At 32.0% G+C, this 16,719-nt stretch overlaps 6 protein-coding genes and 2 pseudogenes across 8 annotated transcripts, besides 3 other annotated features; 6 read left to right on the top strand and 2 right to left on the bottom strand.

Annotated features, from left to right (window-relative positions):
* Positions 1-16,719: part of a mobile genetic element that runs on past both edges of the window.
* TVAGG3_0482890 (integrase core domain containing protein family) lies at positions 1,062-1,770 on the top strand (the record flags this gene model as incomplete). The annotated part of the gene is made up of 1 exon (XM_051235912.1): positions 1,062-1,770. A coding segment is annotated over one exon (709 nt), but the record flags the coding sequence as incomplete, so codon positions are not given.
* On the top strand, positions 2,322-2,984 carry TVAGG3_0482880 (uncharacterized protein; the record flags this gene model as incomplete). The annotated part of the gene is made up of 1 exon (XM_051235911.1): positions 2,322-2,984. One exon carries the CDS (start codon positions 2,322-2,324, stop codon positions 2,982-2,984), a length of 663 nt encoding a protein of 220 aa, XP_051093735.1.
* On the top strand, positions 4,156-4,758 carry TVAGG3_0482870 (annotated as a pseudogene). The gene has a single exon. A coding segment is annotated over exon 1 (603 nt).
* Positions 6,049-7,057, top strand: TVAGG3_0482860 (organellar and viral DNA polymerase type B; the record flags this gene model as incomplete). Its single annotated transcript, XM_051235910.1, has 1 exon — positions 6,049-7,057. A coding segment is annotated over one exon (1,009 nt), but the record flags the coding sequence as incomplete, so codon positions are not given.
* Positions 7,609-8,229, top strand: TVAGG3_0482850 (organellar and viral DNA polymerase type B; the record flags this gene model as incomplete). The annotated part of the gene is made up of 1 exon (XM_051235909.1): positions 7,609-8,229. A coding segment is annotated over one exon (621 nt), but the record flags the coding sequence as incomplete, so codon positions are not given.
* On the top strand, positions 9,203-9,478 carry TVAGG3_0482840 (organellar and viral DNA polymerase type B; the record flags this gene model as incomplete). Its single annotated transcript, XM_051235908.1, has 1 exon — positions 9,203-9,478. One exon carries the CDS (start codon positions 9,203-9,205, stop codon positions 9,476-9,478), a length of 276 nt encoding a protein of 91 aa, XP_051093732.1.
* TVAGG3_0482830 lies at positions 9,621-10,168 on the bottom strand (annotated as a pseudogene). The gene has a single exon. A coding segment is annotated over exon 1 (548 nt).
* Positions 10,503-10,763, bottom strand: TVAGG3_0482820 (uncharacterized protein; the record flags this gene model as incomplete). Its single annotated transcript, XM_051235907.1, has 1 exon — positions 10,503-10,763. The coding sequence occupies one exon, from the start codon at positions 10,761-10,763 to the stop codon at positions 10,503-10,505; it is 261 nt and encodes an 86-aa protein (XP_051093731.1).
* Positions 12,558-13,486: a mobile genetic element.
* Positions 13,488-16,719: part of a mobile genetic element that runs on past the window's edge.

Here is a 16,719-nt window from a genome sequence, read left to right as displayed (position 1 = left end):
CAAAAATAACGTTTGAAGATGCTATTAAAAGTAAAGCTGACAAAGTTGAACTCGAAGCAATGAACAAAGTTTTGAAATCTCATAAACACAACATCTCCGATATAAATGAACTTCAAGCTACATTAGACAGTAAAGCCGACAAGAACCATACACATAAATCCTTCACTACTGTTAGAGCAGACGACATAATATTGAACTTGACCTTGGTTCAAGTGCACCATTAGAGAATCCAAACAAGCGTAAAAGATACTCTTAAACAATTTAGATAACAGTTGCAGGAATATCGAAGATCATGCCAGAAACTTTGAAGCACATGAACTACCAGCAATGTTAGATAAGCGAACAAGACCATACACATAAATCCTTCACTACTGTTAGAGCAGACGACATAATATTGAACTTTGACCTTGGTTCAAATGCACCATTAGAAATCCAAGCAAGCGTAAAAGATACTCTTAACAATTTAGATAACAGTTGCAGGAATATCGAAGATCATGCCAGAAACTTTGAAGCATATGAACTACCAACAATGTTAGATAAGAAAGCAGACAAAACAGAGCTTCAAACATTAAAGACTGAAATACTTCAAACATTATATCCTGTTGGTTCTTTATATACGTCAATGAACTCAACAAATCCGGCAAGTGTTTTAGGTTTTGGTACGTGGGAACAGATTGTAGATAAATTCCTCTATTGTGCGAACTCTTCAAAGCAAACAGGTGGTTCGAAGAAAATTAAAGAAGCAAACCTTCCACCGCACACTCATACAGGAACTACAAACACAACAGGTAGTCATTCACATTCAATAACAAAAAGAGGTTATACAAATCTTGCAGCAGGTTCGGATAGACAGGGAATGCATAGATATGATATTTCAAGTGACCCAGTAGATTCAAGCGCAGGTATTTTCTGTGGAACCGCAGGAAATCATTCACACACTTTCACAACAAATCCAACAGGCTCAGGTGAAGATTATATGCCACCATTTGTGACTGTATTCGCATGGTATAGAGTTCAATGAACGCGCTTGAGCCTTGAATAAAATCTTTAACTTTACATAAATGAGCTTGAAAGAAGTATTCGAACAACATCCATGGAGGTCATTTAAGAAGTTCAATGAAGCTGCAAAGAGTTGGGGATTTACTAACAGAGCTGAAGTGAAAAGGTTCTTTGACAAAAATGTTGTACATCAAACAAAAATAAACCCTTACGACTACTTTTTACCAATTTACTCCAACACTCCTGACGCATACCAATTTGACACTCTCATTCAAAGCAGAAAAGGAGGACATAACCCATTCCTCATCTTCATAAATGTTAACACTCGCAAAGCATATGCATATCCAATGAGGAATAAAGGAACTCGTGAAGTGTTAAGAGTTTTACAAAAGTTTGTAGTAGAACATAGCCCAAGTACTTTAACATCAGACCAAGACAGTGCATACCTCAGCAATGAAATCACAGATTTTCTCATTAAGCATAACATAACTCACTACACTACTGAAGACCATAACCATAACATACTCGGTATCATTAATCGCTTCATAAGAACGCTCAGAGATTTAAATCAAGAGCGAGACTTTACCGAAGAAACAATGAAACATTTTCTCGAAGTATATAATTCCTCAACACATTCTACAACAGGACATACACCAAATTCAATGACACAACAACAAGAAGAAAAGTATATACAAAAGAAACGAAGCCAAACACAAAATATCAGAAATTCAACACAATTTACCCTCATTCCTGGTACAAAAGTTCGTGTAGTTCTTGACGACAAACCGTTGACAAAGAAACGTTTAAGGTTAAGTCGAAATTATTATATAGTAGACTCTACGCAAGGTAATGGATATCTTATAAAACTGCCAACGACTCTATTGCGTTTTATCCTCGTCATAAATTAGTCGAAAGTAGTAATGGCAAACTTGCTGAAACCATTGACGAAGCAAAGCGAGGAGTGGTTATTGAAATACTTGGCTATAACACAAACGATGACACTTATAAAGTAAGATATGAAGGAGGCGTTGAAGATGTTATACCATCTAAGAACTTGAGAGAGTCGAAGCCAACACATCTGGGACCATTAGAGCGGGAGTACTGGAAAGACAAAAATATGCCAGAAAGAATAAGAAAATTCTTCTAAACTTTTTCATTAGATGTAAATCAGACAAAAATATAATTTAGGTGAAGAGGTGAGATCTCACCCGTTTTCTCACCTGTTTTTTCACCCTCATGAATTTTCATGAATTTCCTTAAGATAGAAAAATAAAGTTAGTTTTATTTTTATTTATTTTTTTATTTTGTATGTAAAGACAGTAATGTCAGTCGAAGCAAAAACATTCACTAACAAATCTAATGGCGAAACATTCACAAAAGGCACTTATAACGGTATTGAAGTCTTACGTAGAGACAAGGATGGTTACATTAATGCAACAAATATGTGTCAGCAGTTTAGGAAAGACTTTAGAAAGTTGTTGGAAAATAAGTCCTGGGAAGAGTATTATAAGGCATTTTGTGAAGAATATAGCAACCGTCTGAATTCCGGCGGTTGCTTTTTATACAAAATTCATGCAGGAATTCCTGATGAAATCAAACAGGTTAGAGGAACGTATGTAGACCCAAGACTTATAAACTATATAGCAATGTGGACTTCTCCAAAATATTGCATAGCAGTTGGAAAAATTATGGATTCCATAGACAAGAAAGTTCATGAGAAGTTAGATGAAGAAGAACTCGAAGATACAGTAGAGAATGCTAAACCTTTGTTCGAACAAGAAGTTAGAAAAATGCGCGAAAAACAATTAGAACATGAATGTGAGATATGTTATGGTTATAGAGATTCTTCATACGAACTAGACCAATGGGAACAAGAAGATTTAAAGAGAGAATTTAGAGAATATGAACTCGCTAAGATAGCATTAGAAGCTGCAGAAAAGAAGTTAAAAGTTTGGGGTCGTTTTGTACAAAAATATTGTGAGTAAATGAACCATTTATTTTTATCATAAACGACCAAAAATATATGTTTACGTTAATGTTTTAGGTTATTCAATAATTAATTATTTTGAAGAACTGAAGGTGTCACTCGGTTAATTAACATCTCTGAAAAATGATGACAACATGACATCACATTTTGACGAAGTGCAAATCTTCACTTCGTGTCAAAATGCAAAAAAATAATGCTGAAAATGAAATATATTTTTGGTCAAAGCTTCCACGAGAGAAAAGATTCCCCATTCGCTAAGGATTCCAAAAATGAAAAAATCATTGATTTCGGCTGAGAAAAACAGCAAAACCCTTCTTCCACGGGAACAAAGAAATAAAGAAGAAATAAAGTAAATTTTTTATTTATTCACGTGGAAGATAGAGCACTTTTATGACACTTTTTATTCACGACAAACAAGACAAACAAAGAAAATAAGAAAATACGGCGCTGTCGCGGTTCGAACCACAGACCCTGACCCCTCCATAACACCACCTTAGACCACTGTGCTACGTAGCCTGTCGACATAAGATTTTATAAATTGCATATTTGACGTAAATTTATTTCCATCTAGCTTCCCACCGCATAAGATATTCATACGTGTTTGTAAGACATTCATTAAACTTCTTTTCTATTGCATCTAATCTTGCGTTATTTTTTTCAATAACTTGTCTGTATTCTTCATCATCTCCAGCAGTGTTTGGTCTTCACGTTTAAAATATTCATTGTTAACCAATTTTTCTACAAATTTTATTAGTGTTTGATTCACTTCGTTATGATAACGGTCATATTCTTTCAATACGTAAGTGAAGACAAAATGCGTCGTACCTTCAATCTTAAAGCTTAAAGAACTTTCAACACAGTTTTGAGGGTCTGTCAGTGCGTCAATGAGATAGTATTCGAAGTCAGTCAATAATCTTTTTAAAGTCATTTCATACAGGATAAAATTTAATGTTGTGAAGAAATAGTGTTTATCTCAGAAAAAATAAAGTTAGTTTTATTTTTATTTATTTTTTTTTTTGTATGTAAAGACAGTAATGTCAACATCAGAGAACACAACAATTGCTATCGTTCATGAAGCCATAAATGAAGAATACGAGTACATACAGTATAACAAACAGTTACATCTTATTCGTTCAGTCAAAGATGACATGTACCAAATGCAAAGTATTTTGAATGCTCTTCTTTCTACAAAGCAAGCATATCATTGGTTTGAAAACCAACAGGCAAAAGAACTTTTAGAAGAATTTCCTCATATGATTGCTTCCCTCGGAAAACCGAGGGAAGAGATTCCGTACGAAAATCGCAAGAATTTGGCTCCTGGTTTGAAAGGTTATTATGTTCATAGACTTTTAGTAAATGCTGTAGCAATGTGGGCTTCACCTCGTTATGCTTGTTATATTTTCATGATGTTAGATGAACTATATAAAGCAGAACGTGGAGAGATGGAAAAGAAACTTCAAGCAAAAGATGAAGTCATTGAATCCAAAGACAAAAGCATACAGAAAAGAATACCACGTTCAGTACCAAAAGGAAAGGAAAAAAGCTATAAGTATATGATTTACGCTGAAGAGTTGGAGAAAGAAGAAGATAGAGATATGGTTATGTTGCATTTAGTGAGAAGAAACAACAAGAGCTTTTATGACTTAGCTAAGATATTAAATCTGACAGAAACTGGTTCTATCGTGAAAACTTACCGATTTCAATGACACCGAATGAGCAAATAAAGGAAATTGTCAAAAATACTCTTCCTCAAACACACTATGACATCAAAGGTTGCACAATACTTACATTTAAAGAAGACTTAACATTACTGAAAGAAAAGATAACAGAATATTTCGACAACTTCAAAGAGGAAGAATGAAAACTTACCGATTTCAATGAAAAACATTAACTTTTTTTGACGAAGTGAAGATTTGCACTTTGTCAAAATTTAATGAAAAACATTAACGTAAACATTAACGATAAAATTTATTTCCTGGACTGTTGTCAAAATGTCATGTTGTCATCATTTTTAAAAGAAGTTAATTAACCTGGTAGCACATGGTGACGTGGTGACACTTTCAGTTATTCAAAATATATTTTTGCTTAAATAACTTCAGGGTCAATTTCTTCAACCATTTCACTTCCTTCGTCAATGTCAATTGAAGCTTCTTCAACCTTTGGTAAGAATTTCTGTATAACATCTTTGTTCGTTATTGTCTTCAGAGATGAAGGATAATATTTCACATTTGTTTCACCCTTCTTATATTCTTTCTGTTCGGAAAGATTTAAAGCAATACTGAAGAAGTCAATGTTAGAGTTCTTTATACAGTATAATGAGTATCTTTGACATTCACGAAGAAACTCTTTTGTTTCAAAACTACTGCTAACTCTTGTGAAGTATAACGTTTGCGGTCAATGACGATAGCTAATGGTCTGACATACTGACCAAACTTAGATTCTTTCACAAACTTCTTGTTAAAGATAACATTAACATTTGAAGCATTATTGAACTCATTCTTGATGGCAGTAGCGAGAGCATTGTATGAAAAGAACTTGCAATCTTGCATGTGTTTCATTAAAATAAAAATATTAAATTATTTTGAAAAATAACTTTAAAAAATCTAATCTAATTTTTTCAAAAATATTTTTTTATTTCCTACTAAAGATGTATCGGAAGTTGTCTAAGTTAGAACACTCGGAAATAAAACAACTTCTTACAGAAGCTAACATAGAAGTAGCAAAGCATTACGCAACAAACAAAAAAGCACTCGCTGACATCCTCAATGACTATAATGGTGCAATAAGTTATGATAGAATTCATGAGTTCATAAAGCCGCAACGCGGCGAGGACGAAGTCCATGCAAGAGCATTTCCTTTAAATGACGTTGCTATTGACTTATATCATAGACGTTCAGTACCTCATGAAGTAAGAAGAGAAATGTTTGACATAACAAATGCAAACGTTGGTCATACTCGTAAAGCTCTTTCGCATGATGTTCGTCAAGAGATGTTTGACATAACAAATGCAAACGTTGGTGAAACACGAAAGAGACGACACACTGAAACAACAGAGAAGAGAGATGTTTAAGAGCGCTATAGAACAAGTTCGCAAAGCTAACGATGTCATTCGTTCCATTGACGACAAACCAAAAGAAGGTGAGAGATGGTTAAAGAAAGATGAAGAGAATAGGAAGAGAAATGTGAAGTCAGGCAATAGACTCATTGACTTTAACATCGAAGCTTTAGATGAACCAAACAGAGACTACTTACACAAACATTTCGGTAAGGTTTTCATGAGACTCTTAGAGAAGATTAAAATAAACTCCCAACAAAGATGGATGGTATGTTATAAACTTGGTGGAAAGTATGAATGTTCTACGTTAAACCTCAATAATATTGGAACATTACTACATCAGCTCTTGAAGGAGAACTTTATATCAGAGATAGAAGCAAATGCTGCAGGTATTGTTGAAATGCACTATGACTTCTTCTTGACAAACATAAAGAATCTTACTGAAATAAAGATGTATGATTTAACTGAATATGAAGGCTTAACGATGTCAGATGTAAAGAAAGGCAAACCAAAAAAGAGACCATATAGAGATGAAAGCACACTGACAGAAAGACAGAAAAGATTATTGAACAGACTTAAACAAACAGGAGATAAACAAGATATAGATGACTTCTGGAATGAAATCCTTGGTGAAAAGAAGTTTTATAAGAAGAGAAGCGGTCAGTTCTGGAAGTATCTTTGCACATTACCTATAAATCTTGAACGCTACCAAATCTTCAATGAACTGAACAAAAGAACTGCAACACTTATGACAGAGGACAATTGTTTCGTTTATGCTTGCATTCAGGCTGGAGTAAATGAAGAAACTATTGACCACATGAGAGAAGTCATTCGTGTTAGAGACTTTCCTCAAAGTAAAGTACAAGAAATTTCCGATTCAACAGGTATAGCATTCAATGTTACCATTGGTTATTTCAATGACTCAAGACATAATGAAATAAAGAGATACATACCAAAAGAATGTAAAACTGTTCGAACTATTGACTTACTTCTTGTTGAAGACCACTACATGCTAAACGAAAGATTACCAATGACAACATATTTCATTCGCAACTATATAGAAATCTTGAAGGAGTGTGGTGGAATGAACATTGAAAACAGATGAAATTATACAATGAGAGATGATAAATACATTGTTCGCATGGATAGAACTACACCGCTATGGGATGTTATGAAAACATTGTGGGAGTGCAAATATTTCGAACCTATTTCTTATGGAGAACTTTTCACATATACGACTGACTTATATAAACAGAACCTTGCACCATTTAAAGATTTGACATATGCTCCAAAGTATTGTGTACAACTGAAGAAGAAAGCAGAGTCAAAAGAAGTAAATAAAAATAAGTGCAAGTTCATTCCTGAGCATGTTTTCTTTGCTGACTTTGAGTGTAGTACCGATGGCTTTCATAAAGCTTTTAACATCTGTTATGACAGTGAAGATGGTTCAGTGAGTGAAAGCATATGGGGTCAAAACTGTGCAACAGAATTTTTGGAGCGACTTCCTGACAAGAGTTTAATATATTTCCATAACCTCAGCTATGACATAAACTTCATCTTAAGACACATGACAGAAGTGAAAGGAACTCCCATCATTAAAGGTTCACGAACAATGCAAATAACTGGCTTATATAAAGGAAGGGCAATTATTATAAAAGACTCTTACAGTGTTATAAATAAGAAGCTTAAACTATTTCCTGCTATGTTTAACTTACAAACAGGACCGAAAGAAGTATTTCCATATAACTACTACAGCAGTGTTTTGTTAGCAAATGACAACAGAACTGGTGTCATTTCTGAAGCATGTAAGTTTGTAAAAGATATTGAAACGTTCATGAAGAACATAGATTCCATCAAAGGTTGCAGAATAGATGAAAACCACTTCGACTTAGAAAAATATAGCACGTTTTACTGCAAACAAGATGTAAGAATTTTAAGAGAAGGTTTTGTAAAGTTCCGCAATGACTTATTGAAAGAGTTTGATTTAAACGTTTATGACTACGTTAGTATTTGTTCTATTGCTAACAAATTGTTTGAGAACAGAGTGTACTTCCCGAATGGAAATCTTTATGACCTCTCAAATAAACCAAGAGAATTTATTTCGAGATGCATTCAAGGTGGAAGATGTATGTTGTCAGATAACATTAAACAAAAGAGCAAAAAGAAACTCATTGCTGACTTCGACGCTGTTTCATTATATCCATCAGCTATAGCAAGACTTTATACTTTAGAAGGAATTCCAAAAGTATTGAAGGATGAGATGTTAAGCACAGAGTATCTCATGAGACATTTATTCGATGACGACCAAAAGGAACCCATTGGTGAAAAGTTTATGTCTGGCTTCTTTGTTCTCATTAAGATAACAGAGATTGGAATACATAGACACTTTCCTTTAATAGTTTGTGACCCTGAACTAAATCCAGAACTTAACGTTCCCAGAAGTTCAAACACTTGCTGTTTAATGTATGTTGACCATATAACATTACAAGACCTTATAAAATATCAAGGTGTCAAATGTGAAGTGTTGCAAGGATACTATTACGATGGAAACAGAGATATTAGAATAAGAGATGAAGTAAAGAAGTTGTTTGAGTTAAGGTTAAAGTATAAGAAAGAAGGAAATCCTTTGCAAGAAATATAAAGCTCATTCTGAACAGTATTTATGGCAAAACTATTCTATCTCCTATTGAGTCAAAAATAACCATAGTAGATGACAAAGATGCTATAAGATATGCCATCAGAAACTACAACCATATAGTGAAGTTCGAAGGTTTGGATGGTTCAGATAAAACTATTTTCAAGCTAACGAAAAGCATTTGCAGACACTTTAACTTCTGTCCACTTGGTGTTAAATTCTGTCTATGTCAAAACGTATTATGAATGAAGTGTTTTGCACGATTGAAGACTTAGGATTAAAAGCATTTTATCAGGATACAGATTCGATGCACATTTACAATGAAGACATACCACGTTTAGCTCATGAATTTAAGAAGAGATACGGTAGAGAACTTATTGGTAAAAACCTTGGTCAGTTTCATAGTGACTTCGCAGAAATAACACCTGGAAAACAAAGTTTAGCATACAAGTCAATATTTTGTGGAAAGAAGACTTACATAGACTTACTCACTAACGATTTAAATGAAGTTGCATTTCACTGCAGAATGAAAGGCGTGAAGCAAGATGTTATTGCTTTAACCGCTAATGAAATGTTTCCTGAAGCTATACAATGCTATTACAATGAAGATAAAGGTTTAATGGTTCCGCAAGGAAAATTTGACAAAGACTCTGAGTTCAGTGTCATGAAACTTTATAAAGCACTTTATGACGGTCAAGAGATTGGATTTGACTTATGTAAGTCTTCTAGTCCTTGCTTTGCTGAAAAGTTTAACTTCTCAATAACGACTAAAACAAGCTTTATTCGTAAGTTGAAGTTCTGAGGTCATTTATTTTTGTCAGCAATGAGGTCATGAATGAGGTCAGCAATGAGGTCATGAATGAGGTCATTTATTTTTGTCAGCAATGAGGTCATTCATGATAAAAATAAGCCGCTAGCGGCAAGGGCGAAGCCCATGTGGTCATTTACAATACTGCGATGGTAGAGTTTAAGAGTTGTGCTTCAATGTAGAGACAGTCCTTATGGTCTGGAGGTAAGAACACTGGGCAGTTATGGTCATGAGTGGAGAACATGTCTATCCAAAACTCACGATTGAAGCCAGTTAATTTATAGTATTTAGGGTTAGGAAGTGGTGTAGTTCTTGTATGACCAATGAACTCATTTTCAACTCCCTTACTTAAGTTTGAATATAATATAGCTTGCTTTCTATCCCAAATGCCAGGTGTTACAATCTTTGAAAATTCATTTTTCCTCGGAAGCATTGCATCATAATTGAAAACATTCTTGAAATCATCACTTGGTTCAGAGATTTGAAATCTTATACGTAATGGATTTTCTTTCTCTTTAGCTACTTCATTGAATGGTGAGAATACAACAAACTGACAGTCATGAGTTCCATCTTCATTTTCATTAAATTCATAATGAAAGTCTATAAGTTGTGGCTGACTACCTTCTTCTTTCAGTTGTGCAAGAAACTCACGTAAAGGCTGTAAAGTTTGTACTTCAATGTTAAACTTTTTCTCGAACATTTCATTAAATGAAATCATACATTGCAACAATGTTGTATCGTCTTTAAAGTATTTGTATATGTGAATGTTTTGGGCGCTTAAAGACTGTTCGTCATTTTCTATCTCGACTTGAAGTATAAAGTCAACTTTCCTAAATGCACGTGTTATATACATAGATGTTATGCCAATGTACTTCTCTTCATTTATGTTCACAATCCAGTCTGTTGGAAACTTAAACGTTACTCTGTTCCCCTTTATTTTGACGTCAGGGTTTTCACTACTGAACGCAACAGATAAAGGTATTTGTCTATACATTTAGTTCCAATAAAAATAAACCATTTACTCTTTCTTCACTTCAGCTTCTTTAGCTTTTGCTTCAGCTTCTTCTCTAGCTTTCTTCGCGAGCAAACGTGGGTTCTTCTGTCTTCCAGCAGCTAATGCAGCTAGTTGTTTTTCACTAAGTTTTCTCTTTGGTCTCTCTGGCTTTTGTTCTTGTTTTTGTTCCTTCAGTTCGGATAAAATTTGCTCGCGAATTTCTTTCTTCAATGCTTCAACATCTATGACCCCTTGGGTCTTGTCCGTAGGACTTGTCTGAGTCATTTGACTGCAGATAAAAAACAAAATTAAAACTTTAACCGATGTAAAATGAGCTTGTCAAAATCAGAACGAGAGTCTATTATATTAAATGACGCCAGAGGAATACAACATCCTTTCTATTACGTAAGTCAGAGTAAAGATGGTAAAATATATGTAAGAAAAAGAAAGGTTCCATTAGCGAATGCAGAAAGCGACAACATTAAGGTGCATGGCAAGGGTGAAGTCCACGAAGCCCATATAAAACCTTCTGTTCAAACTGAGCCACCAAAAGAACCAGAAGAAAAGAAGCCAGATGTACTTTCAATAACGAACCAAGAGCTTATTGCAAAGTTCGTGAATTTCATTGAAAACAAACCGAGTCAAAGAACCCTGACCCGCCAGTGAAAGAAGTTGAGACAAAAGAGAATGTACAGTTCATTGAAAATGTCAAGAAACAACTTCCACCACGAATGCCAAGAAGAAGAGTGAGAATAATGAAGTAAATAGATATTTTTATCTGAAGTAAATACATGCAGAACGAACAGCTAAACGAATTTACTCCAGCAGAGCATATTCATCAGATTCGCTCATATTTCGATATCATAGACAATGCAGTTCAAATTGGTGACACTAATAGAAAATATTCTGACGCAAAGATTCCATCACAACCTGGAACTGCTAAAGATAACACATGGGTAACATTCAATCTCTCACCTCCTGGTGAAAATATGTTGGACCTTTACAATACATTCATTACGTATAAAATGGAAGGTCAATTTATTGTAGATAAAAAGAAATTGGTTCAGGTTCCAATAAAACAAACCCACCAGGATTTTGGATTGGTTTCGATGACGCTTTCTATGCAGTTGCTGGATATCAAATCCTTGCAAATGGTCGTATCGTATATTCTCAAGACAACGCAAGAGAAGAAGCATATATAACTTCAAACTCACAAACTACCGAACAAATAAAGAAAGTAGATGTTTTCTCAAAGACTCGACATGAAGATGTATGGAGTCATTCGGGAACATGCAGAACAGGACAAATTGTTAGTGGTCCAATTACAGCAGGAAAATCATTTGATTTTAAGCTTCGTTTAAGAATTCCTGTTAGAAGATTCCTTCCATTAGAAGCTATTCGATTTATTCCAGCTTTTGCAGGAAACATTCAGCTTAAAGTAAAGTTCAGTAGCGACGCCTTACAATGCACATCTATATCTGTAAATGATATCATTGCTTTCAATCCAACTCTTAAAGTTGCATTTGCTTCAGATTCAAATCCACCGACAAATAAATTTGTTCCATGGAATGAACCATTCACTATGATAACGAAGGCAGTAGAAGCTAGTGGAACAGTTACTATTACAACTGTAACCCAGCAACTATTTCGAACAAAGATGGATTTTAATGAATGTTTTATTCATCCAAAGTCATTCTCTTTAGACCCTAACATTTATACAGAACTTGTAGAACATTATACAAACGAGGCTTTATGTTTTCCTGTTAAAGTTATGGATTGGATTCCTATGGACGGTTCATTCTCAAAGAATACAGATAGTTCAAGTGCAACATTTACAGCAGCTTATACGCCTATTAATGTTAAAAGTATTTGGGCACTATTTAGAAAGAAAGACAACTATTATGTTAATTTTGAGAACCCTAAGTTTAAATATCTTCAGCTTTCCATGGGAGCTTATGGAAATATGCCTGCAGAACCTGAAAAATCATATGGACCTGTATTTTATGAAATGGTTGCGAACGCTTGCAATACAAACAATGATATGATTGGATTTAATGAAGATGTTATGAGGTCATTGGTGAGATATAAAAATTGCTCACATTTGCTCACATTTTGGCACTTTTTTGTACGTTTGTCAAAAAATTGTGAGGAAGATCTCACAAAAATAGTCAAAATGTGAGCAAATTTTGAGAAGTGCTCACATTTTGACATACGATTATTTTCATACGTTTTTTTGATGAATTCTAATAAAACTTCATTACCACTTTCAGAACGAAGCGTAACTTTTCAGCACGTAACGCTCTATCATGTGTAGTGACATATTATTCAAAAAAACTCAGATTGCTTATCTTATAATAACAATTTCATTAGAAAAAATGCACGATTTCACGCTAAAACTTTGAAGCAATTCTTAAATTCGGATAAAAAATCGATATGTATTACACTTTAAACTTCAAAAAATGGTTCAAAATTTAGACTTAGTTTATCGTAACAATATAGCAGATTTTAAGCCGAACAAGTAGGAGTAATAGAAATAGCTCTTGAAAATAATTACAATTAGTAATATGTAAGTCAAAGTTCGAGTATTCTAATAAATAAACGTTCCGGATTTTCTTTACTACAAGAATCAATACTTAATATATAGAAGCAACAGTAAAAACTTATTAGAGATTCAAAAAGAAAGTTGACTAAAGAGAATCTTTTTATATAAGTAATTTTATTTTTTTGAAATACGAGATCGAATAAACATGTATTTTATTTTATTACTATAATAATACGTTTTTACATAGTAAGAAAGTTTAGAGACTGAAATGAAATTAAAAATTGAGAAAAAAATAAAGCTTTTCTATAAAAATTCATATTAATATATAGTATAATGATATTACAATTTATTGATAGTTGTGTTAGAAAAAAGGTACATTCACTATTTTTGACAAAATTTTAAATTTTCATGGGGTTGTAAATCTTATAATAACTAGATGAATAAGGAATAAATCCCAGTATGATGTAGTTATTTGTTGTTAATTCGAATGTGTTTAGAGGTAAACTTAGCTTGTGAGATATATATAAATAAAGTGTTAATGCTTTAACCGCTCTTGGTGGAATGACATATAATTTTGTATCCTTATAAATAAATTTAATGTAGTTTTCCATTTTTGTCACTTTTTAAGATCTTACAAAATATAGTTGATTTTTATCACTATTGAAATAAGATAAATAATGTAAGGACTCTAATTTTGTTATAAATATGAATGAAAACAGTAAAATGGATAACTTAAATATATAAAAATAAATATTGGAACAAAGCTATAACAAATTTTCATTCTTATTTATAAATTGATAAACCAAAGTAATACATTTTATTACATTTCGTGTAACATATACTAATATATAGATATTTTTTGAGATAATGTATTTATCTGTAAAAATTGTATGTGATCAAATTTGATTGATAAATTTATTCAGTAATAATAAATTGCATGTACAATATATTATTGTCTTGCCATTTTTTTGCTCATAATAAAAAATCTTTAAAAATGATAACAATAAAAGAGTATTAAGTAAAAATTTATACATCCAAAATATATTTCAGTAACAGCATAATACGCCTATGCTAATTTTTAGTTCTTAAATTAAATAGATGTCCCTAATCCCATAGATATTCACCAAACTTGGCAAATTCTGAACGTGATCTACATATCCCTAGCAAGTAGATCATATTGGTATACGTATCTTGATCAAATAAAAAGAATATTTGTTGAATAATTTCTGTTCAAATTAAAAGTTCTTCAACTTACGGTAAATCTATCTGCCTTAAAAAGTATTACGATATTATGCAAAGTCAATTTTCTCCAAAAAAATATTTGAAGATGATACTTTAAGTATACCAAAAATACAAGAATTTTGAGAGAACTCAATGAATTTTTGTGAAGGTGGAGTTAAATTGAGAAGATTTTTGGTCAGAGAAAAACAAAAATTACTATCTGATAAAATGGTATTAAAATGAAAAAAGTTTAAACAAAGGAAATGAAGAATTTATATTATATTAGAATTTAAAGAGTAAATATAAAAGATTGAAAGAAAGAATAATAATAGGATTCTTGAATGCAACATTTGGAATGATGTTTCCAGTTGTAGATGTGTTAAGCAAAGAGAGATAATGATAGTTTCTTGAGTTTTGAGTTAAGCTTGTTGTAGATGAGAGAGAAATTTTGACGAGACTGAGGAACTTCATTTGGAATGATGTTTCCAGTTGTAGATGTGTTAAGCAAAGAGAGATAATGATAGTTTCTTGAGTTTTTGCAATTAACCATCCTCAATGACTATTGTTTTAATATAATTTTTAAATTTTTTAAAACTGACATTTTAGTTGTATATTTTTTCTAACAAAGGTACATTCACTAGGTGATAACAGTAAAATGGGATGAAAATATGATAAATAGCATCCCTATATAGTGCCAAACAATATTTATACGGGCCAAAAAAATTTGGCTAGAGATTTGGCGAGTTATAAAACTTAGAAAATTGAGAGGGATTTTTATTTTTGAATTTTTTTTGGAAAGTTAAAATTGCGATTAAAAATCGATTTCCAGGAGAACTAAGCATCTCATCATATATTTAAATCGATAAAAATATTAAATAATAGTTGAATAGTATAACAACGTGAAATTATGGCTGAATCTACAGAAAAAATGAACATATTTGACATTTTTGAAAATTCATACGTTAGATGGTGACAGACTCATAAACTATACTTTAGCTAAGATTGATATATGGTTTCAACAACACATGGTTAAAATTGTAAAAATATTTTAGATTTCAAAAAGGTATATATGGTAATATAATGGAACAAAGTCAACAAATAGCATGTTAAATATGTTATAATTAACTTTTTATTAGATCCAATAGTAGATATCGAATGGTTTCCAGCTTTATGGTTAAATATTTTCTTTTCGAGCTTCTCTTTAACTGTTGTATTAAGGTTGTAAATTTTTGATGCTAGAAACTATGGAATCTTCTTTGCTGATGCATTTTTCTTGAGAGTTCTTGCAATTTCGAATAGATCTGCGCATTGTATGAAATTGAGGCTTTAAAATATCTTGAAAACAGAATAGGACTGCTTTTCCAAAGGAATGCTTACTTGTAAATCAGAGAGTTTCAAAATTGAGAGCAAGATTATCATCATAACTTTCGATTTTGCTGCGAAAAAGGAAGACAAGTAATTAACAAATCATTTACTGTTGTTCATCAAAAGAAGAAAACTTTGATAACAACTAATGATGATAAAATCAAGCTATCTTTTAATATTTTAAATTGATAAGACATTCAAAATATTTGAATGGTTTAAAATATTTTCTTTTAATTTCTATAAGATATTATCATGATTATATAATAAAATTTAAATTTTTATTCAAAAAGGCAATATTTCAAACTTTTAATTTCAAAAATCTTAATTCTGCAATAAGTGTATTTAATTGTAGCAAATTTAATGATCCTTCGTCATGCTTAGCAATTTGGAACTCATAAATTAATGATTTCTTCAAGTAAAATTCTGCATTATTTCAAAAGTCAATAATTCTCTAGTAACTTTTCTTCAAACCCTAACCATTATATTATATGTATAATGGAGAATAATTGCAAAGAAAGATAGCCGAATTTACTGGGTAGTTCTTGTGATGCGAAATAATTGCAAATTAACACATAGTTTTAACAGCATCAATCTCTTTTTGCTCTCATTTAAATGCATTCGCACACTTTAATTTTGAAATATAAGAGTTTTGGAAATTATCAAATTTATCTGCTCAAATACTATAGATCTTCATAAGTGTTAATAGAATCACCAGCCTTACATATAGTGTTTAATATAATGATGCACATCATACTGGGATTTATTCCTTATTCATCTAGTTATTATAAGATTTACAACCCCATGAAAATTTAAAATTTTGTCAAAAATAGTGAATGTACCTTTTTTCTAACACAACTATCAATAAATTGTAATATCATTATACTATATATTAATATGAATTTTTATAGAAAAGCTTTATTTTTTTCTCAATTTTTAATTTCATTTCAGTCTCTAAACTTTCTTACTATGTAAAAACGTATTATTATAGTAATAAAATAAAATACATGTTTATTCGATCTCGTATTTCAAAAAAATAAAATTACTTATATAAAAAGATTCTCTTTAGTCAACTTTCTTTTTGAATCTCTAATAAGTTTTTACTGTTGCTTCTAT

Source organism: Trichomonas vaginalis, chromosome II (genome assembly GCF_026262505.1).
Source record: "Trichomonas vaginalis G3 chromosome II, whole genome shotgun sequence".
Taxonomy (NCBI): domain Eukaryota; phylum Parabasalia; order Trichomonadida; family Trichomonadidae; genus Trichomonas; species Trichomonas vaginalis.
Note: the sequence above shows the minus strand (reverse complement) of the source record. Positions and strands in the feature narration are given on the sequence as shown.